Below are 16,046 nucleotides of genomic sequence, written 5' to 3'. Positions count from 1 at the left end.
AATATTAGATTTAAACCTAACCATCCAACATTTGGATTTAGCAGACATCTATAGAACATTTCATCCCAACAAAACTGAATACACATACTTCTCATCAGCCCACGGAACATACTCCATAATCAATCACATCTCAGGTCACAAGTCTAACCTCGGTAAATTTAAAGGAATAGAAATTATTCCTTGCATCTTCTCAGACCACCATGGAATAAAAGTTGAACTCAGTAAAAAAAAAAAAAAAAAAAAAAAGTTGAACTCAGTAACAACAGGAATCTGCATACTCATACAAAAACATGGACGTTAAATAACCTGAGGCTGAATGATAACTGGGTCATAGATGAGATTAAGAAGGAAATTACCAAATTTTTGTTACAAAACGACAACGAAGACACGAATTATCAGAACCTCTGGGATACCGCAAAGGCAGTCCTAAGACGGAAATTTATAGCACTGCAAGCCTTCCTCAAGAGAACAGAAAGAGAGGAAGTTAACAACTTAATGGGACATCTCAAGCAACTGGAAAAAGAAGAACATTCCAAACCCAAACCCAGTATAAGAAAAGAAATAACCAAAATTAGAGCAGAATTAAATGAAATTGAAAACAAAAAAATTATACAACAGATCAATAAATCAAAAAGTTGTTTCTCTGAAAAGGTCAATAGAATAGATAAACCTTTGGCTAACCTAACCAGGAAAAAAAGAGTAAAATCTCTAATTTCATCAATCAGAAATGACAAAGTGAAAATAACAACAGACTCCCCAGAAATTCAAAAAATTCTTAATGAATATTACAAGAAACTTTATTCTCAGAAATATGAAAATCTGAAGGAAATTGAGCAATATCTGGAAGCATGTCACCTTCCAAGACTTAGCCAGAATCAAGTGGAAATGCTGAACAGGCCTAAATCAAGTTCTGAAACAGCATCAACTATACAAAATCTCCCTAAAAAGAAAAGCCCGGGACAAGATGGCATCATGTCAGAATTCTACCAAACTTTTAAAGAGGAACTAGTACCTATATTACTCAACCTTTTCCGAAATATAGAAAAAGAAGGAATACTACCCAACACATTCTATGAAGCAAGCATCACCTTGATCCCCAAACCAGGAAAAGATCCAACAAGAAAAGAAAATTATAGACCAATATCACTAATAAATATTGATGCAAAAATATTCAACAAGATCCTAACAATCAGAATCCAGCAACACATCAAACAAATTATACATGATGATCAAGTCGGTTTTATCCCAGTGTCTCAAGACTGGTTTAATATATGTAAATCTATAAATATAATTCAGCAGATAAATTAAAAAACAAAGATTCTCCCAATTGATGCAGAAAAAGCTTTTGATAATATCCGGCATCCCTTCATGATCACAATACTTAAGAAAACTGGTATAGAAGGGACATTTCTTAAACAGATAGAGGCCATCTACAGCAAACCCACAGCCGACATCATATTGAATGGAGTTAAATTGAAGTAATTTCCACTCAGATCAGGAAACAGGCAAGGTTGCCCATTGTCTCCACTGCTCTTTAACATTGTAATGGAAGTTTTAGCTATCGCAATTAGGGAAAAAAAGGTGATCAAGGGTATCCACATAGGGTCAGAAGAGATCAAACTTTCACTCTTCGCAGATGATGATTGTGTATCTGGAAAATACCAGAGATTCTACTACAAAACTCTTAGAAGTGATCAAGGAATACAGCAGCGTCTTAGGTTACAAAATCAACATTCATAAATCGGTAGCTGGTATATATACCAACAATAGTCAAGTTGAAAAAACTGTATAGGGACTGTTTACTGTAGGCTGTGTTGGATAGATCCTCCAATAAGAAGCTGAGCAATGAAACTCTATACCGTTCACAGTAGTGCCAAAGAAGATTAAATATTTGGGAGTTTACCTAACAAAGGACGTAAAAGATCTCCATAAAGAAAGCTATGAAACTCTAAGAAAAGAAATAGGTGAAAATGTTAACAAATGGAAAAACATACCATGCTCATGGCTGGGAAGAATCAACATTGTTAAAATGTCCATACTACCCAAAGCAATATACAATTTTAATGCAATCCTTATTAAAGCTCTACTGTCGGGCGGCGCCTGTGGCTCAGTCGGTTAGGCGCCGGCCCCATATACCGAGGGTGGCGGGTTCAAACCCAGCCCCGGCCAAACTGCAACCAAAAAATAGCCGGGCATTATGGCGGGCGCCTGTAGTCCCAGCTAGTCAGGAGGCTGAGGAAAGAGAATCGCTTAGGCCCAGGAGTTGGAGGTTGCTGTGAGCTGGGTGAGGCCACGGCACTCTACTGAGGGCCATAAAGTGAGACTCTGTCTCTACAAAAAAAAAAAAAAAAAAAAAAAAAGCTCTACTGTCACACTTTAAAGATCTCAAAAAAAAAAAAAAAAAGTTCGTTTTATATGGAATCAGAAAAAACCCCAAATAGCCAAGACATTACTCAGAAATAAAAACAAAGCAGGAGGAATCACACTACCAGACCTCAGACTACACTATAAATTGATAGTGATCAAAACAGCATGGTACTGGCACAAAAACAGGTAGATGTATGGAACAGAATAGAGAACCAAGAGATGAACCCAGCTACTTACCATTATTTGATCATTGACAAGCCAATTAAAAACTATCAATGGGGAAAAGACTCTCTATTTAACAAATGGTGCTGGGTGAACGGGCTGGCAACCTGTAGAAGACTGAAACTGGACCCACACCTTTCACCATTAACTACGATGGACTCACTGGATTCAAGTTTTAAATTTAATACATGAAACTATAAAAATACTAGAAGAAAGTACAGGGAAAACACTTGAAGAAATCGGCCTGGGCGAATATTTTATGAGGAGGACCCCTGGGCAATTGAAGCAACACCAAAAATACATCACTGGGACCTGATCAAACTAAAAAGCTTCTGCACAGTCAAGAACACAGTAAGTAAAGCAAGCAGACAGCCCTCAGAATGGGAGAAAATATTTGCAGGTTATGTCTCCGACAAAGGTTTAATAACCAGAATCCACAGAGAACTCAAATGTATTAGCAAGAAAAGAACAAGTGATCCCATCTCACACTGGGCAAGGGACTTGAAGAGAAACTGCTCTGAAGACAGGCACTCGACCTACAGACATATGAAAAAATGCTCATCATCCTTAATCATCAGAGAAATGCAAATCAAAACTACTTTGAGATATCATCTAACTCCAGTAAGATTAGCCTATATCACAAAATCCCAAAACCAGAGATGTTGGCATGGATGTGGAGAAAAGGGAACGCTTGTATACTGCTGGTGGGAATGCAAACTAATATGTTCCTTTTGGAAAGTTGTTTGGAGAACACTTTGGGATCTAAAAATAGACCTGCCATGTGATCCTAGAATTCCTCTACTAGGTCTATATCCAGAAGACCAAAAATCACATAATAACAAAGATTCTGTACCAGAATATTTATTGCAGCCCAATTCATAATTGCTAAGTCATGGAAAAAGCCCAAGTAACCATCAATCCACAAATGGATTAATAAACTGTGGTATATGTACACCATGGAATATTATGCAGACTTAAAGAAAGATGGAGACTACCTCTTTCATGTTTACATGGATGGAGCTGGAACATATTCTTCTTAGTAAAGTATCTCAAGAATGGAAGAAAAAGTATCCAGTGTACTCAGCCCTACTATGAAACTAATTTTTTCATATAGCTTTCATATGAAAGCTATAACCCAATTATAACCTAAGAATATGGGGAAGGAGGATGGGTGAAGGGAGGGTAATTGTTGGGATCACACCTATGGTGCATCTTACAAGGGTACATGTGAAATTTACTAAATGTAGACTATAAATGTCTTAATAACTAAGAGAATTCCAGGAAGGGTATGTTAACCAGTGTGATGAAAATACATCAATTGGTATATAAAACCAGTGTATGGTGCCCCCCCCAAAAAGAATAAAGCGGTCAGATTAGGTTTCCTAGTCTTATTCCTTATAGAGGAAACACTGGAATTGTTTCACTGTTCAGTAGAATGGTATCTGAGGATGTGTTGACATCACCTTATTATGTTGGCATCCATACTTTTGAAGGTACATCATTTTGAGTTTTTAATCATGAAAATGTGTTTAATTTTGTCAAATACTTTTAATAAAATTTTTGAGATGACTAAAAAAACACAAATTAATACTGAGAAATTGCTTGTGAATCTGTAAGATATATGAAGCTGTTATCCTATCACTGAAAAAGTACCATAGGCTTTTTTTCACAACATAAGTCAGCTATATTGAATATTTCTAAGTTTTATAACCATTTCTGATTTTTCTTTTTGAAGAGAAGGTGTGTCACAGCTCAACTCTTGGCCTTAAGTGATTCTCTTGCTTCAGTCTCTCAAGTAGCTGGAAGTATAGGTGCCAGCCACAATGCCTGGCTATTTTTTTGTTGTTGTTGCAGTTGTCACTGTTGTTTAGGTGGCCTCGGCCAGTTTTGAACCCCTCACCGTCAGTGTATACGGCTGGTGCCATAACCACTGTGCTATGGGTGCCAAGCCAAGAGGAGTATATTAATTTGCTAGAAAATGAGGACTATGGAGACACTGTCTCTAAAATGCTGTTGTCTTTTAAAGTAAAGGCCCTCAGTTTTAAGCTACTGTTGAAAAAGGGGAATATCAAGTCCTTGGAAAAGTATTCTTAAATAAGACACATGTAATAGGCTCGGCACCTATAGCTCAAACGGCTAAGGTGCCAGCCACATACATTAGAGCTGGCGGGTTCGAATCCAGCCCGGGCCTGCCAAACAACAACTACAACCAAAAAATAGCCAGGCATTGTGGGTGCCTGTGGTCCCAGCTGCTTGGGGGAGCTAAGGCAAGAGAATGGCTGAAGTCGGGGAGTTGGAGGTTGCTGTGAGCTGTGACGCCATAGCATTCTACCCAGGGTGACAGCTTGAGGCTCTGTCTCAAAAAAACAAACAAACCCCCCCCCAAAAGATACAGGTAATACCACCTGTGGTAAAAAACTAATAAATTTGATATTAAGAATCTGTTTATCTTACAAAAAAAAAGAATCTGTTTATCGAAAAACAGACTAAAAAAAGAATACAGACTGGGTGTGGTGGCTCATGCCAGTAATCCTAGTACTCTGGGAGGCCAAGGAGGGTGAATTGCTTCAGTTCATGAATTCAAGACCAGCCGGAGCAAAAAGTGAGACCCCATCTCCACTAAAAACAGAAAAACAGGCATGAGGATTGCTTGAGCCCAAGAGGTGGAAGTTGATGTGAGCTTTGATGCCACGGCACTCTAATCAGGGTAATAGCTTGAGACGCTGTCTCAAAAAAAAAAAAAAAGTCAGGCGCTGTGGCTCACGGCTGTAATCCCAGCACTGTGGGAGGCTGAGGAGGGAGAATTGCTTGAGCTCAGGAGTTCAAGACTCGCCTGAGCGACAGTGAGATCCTGACTCATGAAAAAAATGGAAAAACCCGGGCAGCACCTGTGGCTCAGTGGGTAGGGCGCTATGAAAAAAATGGAAAAACCCGGGCAGCACCTGTGGCTCAGTGGGTAAGGCGCTGGCCCCATATACCGAGGGTGGTGGGTTCAAACCCACCCTGGCCAAACAGCAACCAAAAAAAAAATGGAAAAACCCAGCTGGGCGCCGCAGCGAGTGCCTATAATCCCAGCGGCTTCCAGAGGCTGAGGCTGCAGGGTGCCCGCAGCCCGAGTCTGAGGTTGCGGTGAGCTACCACGCCCACTGCACTCTGCTCAGGGGCATAGGGTGGGATCCTGTCTCAACAAACAAACAAACAAAAAAATATAAAGGCAAGATGCAAACTCACAAAACATATTTACAACATATATAAATGAACCAAGATCCCGTATATAGTATATAAAAGAACTCCTACCAATCAATAAAATTTTAGAAAGTTACCTCAGTTAAAACAAGTAGGTAAATGATTTGACCAGAAACTATAGCAAACTGAAACTACAATGGTCAATACACCTCCCAAAAGATCCTAACCTACCTCCACCAAAGATCCTAACCTATTTTAGTCATTTGGGATATTGGAAAAAACCAAAATACAAAGGCAATAAAATTCTACACCTACTAGAGTCGCAAAAGCCATTTTAAAAAGCCTGATAATACTAAGTTTCTCCATCAAAAATTAGAGAAATGCAAATTAAAACTACATATAAGGAGATACATATTGTAATCAATAGACACTGTCATTGGTTTAAGTTGTACATTACTGCTGTAAATACATACTCTATAAGAGCACTTCTGCACATATGCGCTGACACACTTACATGAATGTTTAAAATGGCACTGATTGAAAGAAGAAGAAAACCGGAAAGTATCCAAATACCCTCAGTGGAATTATGTATAATCACACTGTAATATTCCATCCACCAATCCATCCATGAAAATGAATAATCTATAGTTATACATATCAACATGGAAGATCATACGAACATAGTATTTAGCAAAAGAAGTCACAAAAATATCTGCAGTATGGTTCTACATCTATGAAGTGGAATATAGGAACAATACAACTGTTTTCCTCATCATTTACAATGCATTAGACAGTAACATTCAGAAATACTAAGAACAGCCCAAATGCTCCTGAAGTAGAAAAACACATGCAGCTTACCAGTCCTCTTAGGAAATCCTGTTGAAGGGAATCGCAAAGATGTCACAAGGTGTCCATTATTTATTTTTTGACCAATAAATTTTACTGTTACTATTGCATATGGAAGACACTGCCTAGGTTTATCTACTGGCTTTGAAAAGACACTGTATTCATAGAAGTATACCTGAAAGATAAAGAAGAAAAAAAAGGAACAAGTTTATGCCGATAATTTTTTTTTCCTTGAGACAGTCTCATTATGTCACCCTCGGTAGAGTGCCATGGTGTCACAGCTCACAACCTCAAACTCTTGGGCTCAAATGATTCTCCTTCCTCAGCCTCCCAAGCAGCCAGGATCACAGGAGCCTACCACAATGCCCGGCTATTTTTTGGTTGCAGTTGTCATTGTTGTTTAGCAGGCCCAGCCCAGGCTTGAACTCGCCAACCTTGGTGTATATGGCCGGCACCCCACTTACTGAGCCATGGGCACCTAGTCTGTGCTGATAAATTTTAATAATGAGACTTGAGTAAGCTCATTTATCAAAAATCAGTTAATTTATTTATCTACTTCCAAATACTCCTTCCTGCTACCTTCTTCAACCCTAGTTTTTCCTTTGAAAAATGTGTAAAATTCCCTTTTATTCCCCACTACATATTTTTTCTTGGCAGGCTACCAACATTGGCAGAAGCAGACACAATCTGCTTTTGTTGTTTGTTTTGAGACCAAGTCTCACTCTGTTGCACAGGCTACAGTGTGATGCCACCAGCCTACCTCACAACAAATATAAACTGCTTGGTTCAAGCAGTCCCCCTGCCTTAGCCTCCTGAATAGCTGGGACCATAGGCTCCCACCACAGTGCCCAGCTAACTTTTTTTTGTTGTTCTTATTGCAGTCGTCACTGCTGTTTTACGGGCTGGGGCCGGGTTTGAACCTGCCACCCTAGGTATATGGTGCCAGCATCCTACCCACTGAGCCATAGGCACCGCCCCTAATTTTTCATTTTTAGTAGAGACAATGTCTCATTCTTGCTCAGACTGGTTTCTAACGCCTGAGTTCAAGCAGTCCTCCCAGATAGGCCTCCCAGAGTACTAGGATCACAGGCATGAGCACTGTGCCCAGTGTACAATCTGTTCTTAAATAAAAAATATTTTTCCAACAAAAGTTAAATGATTTGCATATTCTCTGAATATTTTATTTGGTAGGAAAAGTTAATTAAGAAAATAACTTAATACATTTTATGTGTGAGAACATGTATATATTTATGGAGTACAATGTGAACTTTGAGATATGCATACACTGAGGAATAATTAAATCAAGCAAATAAACATACCTGCTATTACCTCATCCAAAATTTTTTATGGTGAGAAATTTGCAATTTACTCAGTTATTTTGAAATATGCACAATTAACTATGGTCCCTACTGTGAACCCTTGTTTAAAAGAGGAGTTGGTTTATCTGGTAAGTTAGGAATTAAATTATGGAACATCTAAATAAAATGAGCCACTGTACCTTGAACAGAGTTAAATACAAATTTTCAATCTTCTTTACTAATATTACAAGACTACAAATACTAAAACAGCTTTCTCAGTTTGTTAAGATATTATACTGAATGAAGAGATTTCATTTAGTTTTAGGGAATTTAAGTCTTCTATCATAGAATATAAAGTTTGTGACTTTCAAGTAATCAAATGAACTGTAACATTAACATACTGCTGAATTATAGGCTTGTAACTCAGTGGCATCTTTCAGAGAAGGTACACTTCTTGACATATGGCAATCAAAGTTAGGAGAAGGATCCAAAGCAACTTTGTTTTTATCCACATAAGGATGAATTTTCTTCACTTTTCCATAGAGAACCTAAAAACAAAAACAAAGCAAAAAAAGAAAAAAGTCTGTAAGAACACATTAAAACATTTTTAAACTCTCATATCTCAAACAAAAAAGTAAATGCAGTGGTCCTGTATATCCTGTACCCAGATTTTCCTAAAGTTAACATCTTACATAACCATGGCACAATTATCAAAATTAAGAAATTAATACTGGTACAATACCATTAACTAAAATAAACCAAGAGTTTAATAACATTAGCTTAAACCAGAATTATTATGTTTTAGAGTACAGCACTTAAAACACGATGATGTTAATTATAACATGAACACATGGAGGAGAGGAGGTTAATCAGGAGAAAAAAAGATAAATATTGGGAGGATAAAGATGATAAAGGCAGCTTTTACTTAGAGTTTTCCTTTGTGCTGCACATCCAAATAAAGAGTCAAGAGCAGGGACAAATGGCTTTATGGTGATCCGGGTGATAGAGCCTGGCCAGCGTTCAGGTCTTAACCTTTCTCGCCTCTACACCTGGGCTGCTGTCGCTGTTCTGGCCAGTAATTCTTCCTGTAGGCTTGGATCAACCACACTGAAAAATTGGAGTGGAAACAGAGGTCAAGGGTTGTAAGTTGATGGAGTTTGCTGCTGAACGTGAAGGGCTATCAGGATGTAGTTTCCAGAGCAGGCGTCCTCAAACTTTTTAAACAGAGGGCCAACTCACTGTCCCTCAGACCGTTGGAGGGCCAGACTATAGTTTAAAACAAAAAACTATGAACAAATTCCTATGCGCATTGCACATATCTCCCTTATTTTGAAGTAAAAAACAAAACGGGAACAAATACAATTCACACCGCTTCATGTGGCCCGCGGGCCGCGGTTTGAGGACGCCTGTTCCAGAGTGTACCTAAGGGGGCGTGGTTACGTCCCAAGATGCGTAGGGAGGGGGTCAGGGACTCAGGGATGGAGGCGGCCGGGGTGGACCGGAGGGGGACTGCCTGGCAGGAGATAAAGGAAGTGGACTAAAGGCAGAGATGGGAATGGACTTAACGCTTGTGAAGCAAGAAGTTATGGACTGACCGGAAATAAAAGGCATGTTGGATGGCCAGTGGGTAGAAGCAGGAGATAGAGAATAGGTCTGAGGCGAAGGAAGAGAAAGCAGGCATATTATACTGGAGGTGAGGCAGAAGATGGAGAGTTGTTTGGTGGTAAAAGAAGAGAAGCTGGATGAACCAGAGGTAAAGGAAGAGAAAGTGAAGGTGAAGGAAGAGGTAATGGACTGGCTAGAAGTGAAGGAAGAGGAGGAGGAGAACGTGAAGATAAAACAGGAAGAGATGTTCCTTTGTCAGAGCATAAGAACGGAGATGATGGATGGAATGCTTGTAAAAGAAGAGAACGATTTCCTAAAGGAGGACGTCACGGATGATACAAAGGTCACAAAGAGCCTCAGATTAATCACCCAGTGGGCTGCAAGTGTAAACTGGCCATGCCAAGGGGTGAAACTTGTGGCACAGAAGAAGCAAAGTACAGATGTCCACATTGCATGCGATATTCCTGCAGTTTGCCTTGTGTAAAGAAGACGCAAAACAGAATTGACATGTAAAGGAGTTGGAGATAAAACAGCCTATGTTTCAATTCATCAATTTGCTGAAATGAATCTCCTAAGTAATTACAGATTTTTGGAAGATGTGACAAGAACAGGAGACCATATTTCTAGAGATGCTTTCTTGAAAAGGCCAATAAGGAATAAACATATGTACTTTATGAAAAACTGTGCTCAAAGGCAAAGTAGTAACTTAAAACTTCTAATGCATTCACAAAGGAAAGAGTATTCAACATTTTTTGATAAGATAAAACAACAGTATTGTTGACATGTAAAGCTCCCATTTCCTCAAAGTCAAGCTGAGTACCAGAAAAAAAAGAGTACCAGATAGTAAAAGTATTAATGAAATCCTAAAACCTTACATTGATTCTGAGAAATCTGATCGTATAATTCATCAAAGATTGAAAGCCTACATTCGCTCTCAGACTGGAGTCCAAGTTTTAATGAAGGTTGAATATATGCAGCAAAATTTAGTAAGCTATTATGAACTAGATCCTGATAAAGTCTCCCAGACAATTTGAGTAACAAGGTAATCACTGAGTACCACATTACACATGATGTTGAAAGGCTCCAGTAATGACATGAAAGTTCTTCACCAAGTGAATAGTGAATCTACCAGGAACCATGGCAATGAAAATTGAGCACTTTTTCTAGAAGAAAAAAAGTCTCCAGACAATTGCAGAGGACTGTACCAATGATGGCCCGTTAGATAATGAGCGTATTGTCAACAGGTAGTTGAAATTTTTTACTTGTGTAAAAAGTAATTAAACAATCTAAACTTAAAAATGTATTTTATATCCTGTTGAATTAACTGACTTTTGTAAGACAAAGGCCCCTCATTCATATTAGAACTCCGATTAGTGTAGTGTTTCTTAGGCCCTGGCTTTTGACATGCTTACTTCCATGGGCTGAAAACTTTTAGTCTGAGGTAAGGCCAAACCTGAGGATCACCTGTGTTAACCACAAAGTTGGCATTCGCTGTAGCAGAACCTCACTAAACAGAAAGGCCAGGCAGCGTACTATTGAGCCATAGGTGGAGAACTCCACTGTTCATCAGTTGCCCATTCTTGGCTTTGATGATTATATGTAACTTACCCCTTTGGAGACAACTTTTTACTTGGAAAACTTCCAGTAGTAATAAATATTATTAGCAACTATTTTCTTATATTCAGGTCAGAAAATCAGTGGCTCCATATTGTTTTAACCTACAGTCTGAGGAAGTCGGATCTACTTTCCATGAAATAAACTATGTCTTATGAATTCTGTGCCTTTCATCACATTCCCCGTCCACCCTCATCATTACCACACAGGATGTGTGATGACCAGTTTGATACTGTGTTTTGATGTATCTAGCAATAACTAAAGTACAAAAACCTTGGAACTCTTCAGTGTGTTACTGAAATGTATATGTATGTATTCAGGTATAACACATGGCTTAATTTATACTTTACAGCAGCTCTACATACATTATGATCTCGTATATTAAAGTTTTTTCATTTTATTAGAATTTATACCATTATGAAAATGCAACCTAAAAGGAGTAAAAGATTACTACATCTGAAAAAAAAGTAAAATTTTCAATGACGACAAAAGTATTTTTTATTTATTTTATACACAGGCAGTCCCTGAGTTACAAACATCAGACTTATGTAAAAGGTCACACTTAGTAGGAGTAATAGGTAAATATCCCTGTTCCAAATTACGTACAAATTCAACTTAAGAACAAACCTATAGAACCTATCTCATTCGTAACCTGGGGACTGTCTGTAATGCAATTTAAAAACACTAATAATTTATATTGAGGAAAAAAATATGTTCAGTTCACTTTAAAACAAACCCTTTCCATATATTTAATATTTGTTTTATGGTACCTACCTTAAAAATCATAATACTTTCTACAGTAATGCTTTGACTGTGAGCATAATTCAAGGCAACATCTACATGTCTAAATATATAAATTCCAAGAAGAGGATTTCCTAATATCTTCAATGTAGATGTTTTAGTACTTATTCCATTCTGGCATATCTCTGTTACATCACTCTTTGGAAGTGCTAAAAAGCAGAAATGTTCCTCAAGTTCTCTGCCATGTCTTCCAATCTCACGCATCTCTGACCTAAAACAAATAATGTATACGGTTAAAAGCGAATAGCAATAGGGCTCCGCACCTGTAGCTCAGTGGTTAGGGCGCCAGCCACATACACTGAGGCAGGTGGGTTTGAACCTGGCCGGGGCCTGCTAAATAACAATGACAACCACAACAAAAAAATAGCTGGGTGTCGTGGCAAGCACCTGTAGTCCCAGCTGCATGGGAGGCTGGGACAAGAGAATCTCTTAAGCCCAAGAGTTTGAGGTTGCTGTGAGCTGTGATGCTATGGCACTCTGAGGGCGACACAGTGAGACTCTAAAAACAAAAAAAAACAAATTAAAAAAAAACAAATAGCAACAGAATTTTTAAGAAGATAATTATTTCAGTCTACCACAGTTAGAAAGCAAGAAAAGTATTTGATACTTTTCAAATAGTATCAAAAAGTATTTGATAATGTTCAGAGCTATCCCTATCCTATGATTAAAAGTTAGGCTAAAAATCATCTATAGAACAAATTCAAGGTTACTTGTCCAGGGTTTATGTACATCATCATCATCATCGTCACTAGCCTCTAATAGTAAGGGCTAACATTTTGTGACTGCTAATATAACCAGTACAAACACTTAAGCTTTATATTCATTTTGTCATTTTGTTCTTAACTCCTCATGAAAACGTTGTTACTACTATTGTTGCTACATACATTTGAAAAATGAGGAAAATGAGGTCACAAGGTTAAATCTTGCCAAACTAGTAAGGTGACAGAATTGGAAATACACATGCCAACTCTTGTCTTCAGGTTCTCCTGAGCGCAACTTTTTTTTTTTTGAGACAGAGTCTCATCATGTTGCCCTCAGTAGAGTGCTGTTGCATCACAGCTCACAGCAACCTCAAACTCCTGGGCCTAAGTGATTCTCTTGCCTCAGCCTCCCAAGTAGCTGGGACAACAGGCACCTGCTATAGCATCTGGCTTTTTTTTTTGGTTGTAGTTGTCATTGTCATTTGGCAGGCCCAGTCTGGGTTTGAACCCGCCAGCTCCGGTGTATGTGGCTGGTGCCCTAGTCGCTGAGCTACAGGCACTGAACTCAGAGCTCAACTTCTTGCTAATTGTGTTACAAAGGGAAGTGTGTATTTTTAATTTGTTTATATCTATGAATCCCTGTATGCCTTTATTTACATAGGTATAGACACACACACAGTCAATAGGACATTCTCCATTCTTCAGGGATCTAGATAACAACCTAGAGAAACAAAGTCGTATTTGATTATAGGTTCCTATTTTAGTAGTAAGAAAATTATAAATCATCCTCAGAAAAGACAATAATCTGAAGTATATATATTCCTGATTCTACTACTACCATGCCAAAACTCATCTAAACATATAAAAAATATATATACATATCCACACACCCCGTCCCCGCAAATTGTTGCATTATACAGGGTGCTGCCTGTTGCTTGCTCAGGAGTAGAAGCAATAGAATTGCCACATCAGGTGGCACAATAAAAAGGTTCAGGCACTGGGACAAAAATCTGGTTCCAAAGGATTATCTGAAACAGAGAACCTATAGAACTTAGCAAAGGAAGGCATATACCACAAAAGGAAAATTATTCTTGAAAGCCACATGTTTCTAAAATTTATTCCTGAAATACCACTCACAGAATTTGTATAAAGTATAGCGTACGTATATTAATATTTGTTTTATTTGCAAAAACAGCTCACTATTAACAGAATCACAAAACACAAGGTAACACAAAGGAAAACTGCTGTTAGGTCGTGACCACTTCTCTCCTGGTACCCAGAAACGTCAGCTCCACATGTCAGCACCTCCTGCTCTTGCTTCTGACTTCACATAGTACATTCTGTGAATCACTAAGATCTCTGTTGACTACAGTTTAAAACCTTCCCCCTTATTTCTGACTTCTTCATTGGCTTTTCTTGGGATATGGAAAAACATTTTTCTGAGAAATGTCTATAAGGAATTCTCACATGTAAACACTACCACCACCATAATGGAGTGTGGGAGGGAGGGAGGAAATAAAGTATACTGTCGGAAGGTTCTTACACTGCATATGAGTATCACATTATTTGAAGATTCACCACGGTCAATTAAAGACGTATAATGTAAATGCTACAGCATGGTTTTTCAGCAGCGCCACCACTGTCGTTTTGGGCCAAAAAAAGTTTTTTTTTTTTTTTAAACCTAGTCATCTTGCTGGTCATTGTACCACCTTAAAGGGGTTACCGCAAAATATGTAATAGAAATCTGACCCAGGTCTACAAACATCACTATAAATTAAAGTAGAAACTATTTCCTGGAATTTTGTATTGGTAACAATGCTGAAAAATACTTTTTAGTTTAAATGTGCTTTCAGAATTGCATTTGAAAAAAAATTTAAGACTAAATATAATTTAGATAATAAAAATGACCAATGAGGGCGGCGCCTATGGCTCAGTGAGTAGGGCGCCAGCCCCATATGCCGAGGGTGGCGGGTTCAAACCCAGCCCTGGCCAAACTGCAACCAAAAAATAGCCGGGCGCTGTGGCGGGCGCCTGTAGTCCCAGCTGCTCGGGAGGCTGAGGCAAGAGAATCACGTAAGCCCAAGAGTTAGAGGTTGCTGTGAGCCGTGTGACGCCACAGCACTCTACCCGAGGGCGGTACAGTGAGACTCTGTCTCTACAAAAAAAAAAAAATGACCAATGAAAAATAGCTTTTAGAGATATTCCTGGCTCTAAAAAGTTATGTGAAAGATTGGCTTTCCAAAGTTATTCAGACAGTAAAATCTACATCACAATGTTCTGTTTTGTTTTTGAGACAAAATGGCCCAGGCTAAAATGCCATGGAGTTTACAGCTATAGTAACCTCTAACTCCTGGGCTCAAGCAATCTTCTTGCCTCAGCCTCCCAAGTAGCTAGGACTATAGGTGCCTGCTACAATGCCTGGCTGTTTATTATTTTTTTTAAGAGACAGAGTCTCACTTTATCGCCCTTGGTAGAGTGCCATGGCGTTATAGCTCACAGCAACCTTCAACCCCAGGGCTTAGGCGATTCTCTTGCCTCAGCCTTCCAAGTAGCTGCGACTACAGGCGCCCCCACAATGCCAGGCTCTTTTTTTGTTGCAGTTTGACCTGGGCTGGGTTCAAAGGCACCACCCTTGGTAAATGGGGCCGGAGCCCTATCCACGAAGCCACAGGTGCCATCCTAGTTTTTCTATTTTTAGTAGAGACGTGTTCTTGCTCAGGTTGGTCTCCAACTCCCGAGCTCAAGCAATCCTATGTCACAATGTTAAATGGCAGAAAAATCTTAAGACTTAAGACTTCCACATGACAGATATGAAGTCTTTTGAATATAATGACATGTATTCGAGCTACAAATACGAGGAACTAGCATAAACTGCTCTATTACTAAGATATTAATAAGCATCAGATTCGAAGTGCTAAAAGATTATTTTTATTATCTTAAATATAAAAAGAGTAAGAGCTAAGAATAAACTTCCAGAAATGTTTTCACATATTTTTATGTAGAAATGCTGACAAAGAATAGATGTTAAAACTTTGTCAGACTCTAAAATTTACATATCCTTTAAGCCCTGGAGTAGAAAGCTGAAAATCAACCCAATAACCAAGTGTTAAAATTTGTAGTTATACCATTGATTATGGGTTTGTTACTTTAGCTCTTTTATTAAATATGAAGTAAATAAGAGACTTAGATGAGAAAACTCATATTGGCAGAGAGGTTCTAAAGTTAGCATAGTGTAATAAGTGATAGAAATAGCACTGGAATCTTGTGTATCTTTCTACAGACCATGAACTCTGCTTGCCCATGGAAATCAACTACCAGAATATCTTTACTGTTTAAGTGCCTCAGATGGAATGCCTGTCATAGTTAATTACATTTGGAATAGGTTCCAAGGCATCCTGCACATCGA

General features: G+C 38.6%; 1 protein-coding gene and 1 pseudogene across 1 annotated transcript in view; one reads left to right on the top strand and one right to left on the bottom strand.

The window, feature by feature from the left end:
• The window catches only part of TEX15 (testis expressed 15, meiosis and synapsis associated), a 62,947-nt gene that overhangs the window by 23,731 nt on the left and 23,170 nt on the right, over nt 1-16,046 (bottom strand). Inside the window, exons 3-5 of the mRNA XM_053578176.1 lie at nt 11,913-12,150; nt 8,321-8,467; nt 6,634-6,796 (exon numbers count right to left, since the gene is read on the bottom strand). Coding sequence (XP_053434151.1) covers nt 6,634-6,796; nt 8,321-8,467; nt 11,913-12,150 — 548 coding nt within the window. The remainder of the gene's footprint in view (nt 1-6,633; nt 6,797-8,320; nt 8,468-11,912; nt 12,151-16,046) is intronic.
• LOC128576576 (box C/D snoRNA protein 1-like) lies at nt 8,907-10,678 on the top strand (annotated as a pseudogene).

This window comes from Nycticebus coucang, chromosome 24 (genome assembly GCF_027406575.1).
Source record: "Nycticebus coucang isolate mNycCou1 chromosome 24, mNycCou1.pri, whole genome shotgun sequence".
In the NCBI taxonomy this organism is placed as follows: Eukaryota; Metazoa; Chordata; class Mammalia; order Primates; family Lorisidae; genus Nycticebus; species Nycticebus coucang.
The sequence above is the reverse complement of the archived record's forward strand: the minus strand, read 5'-3'. Positions and strand labels throughout refer to the sequence as shown.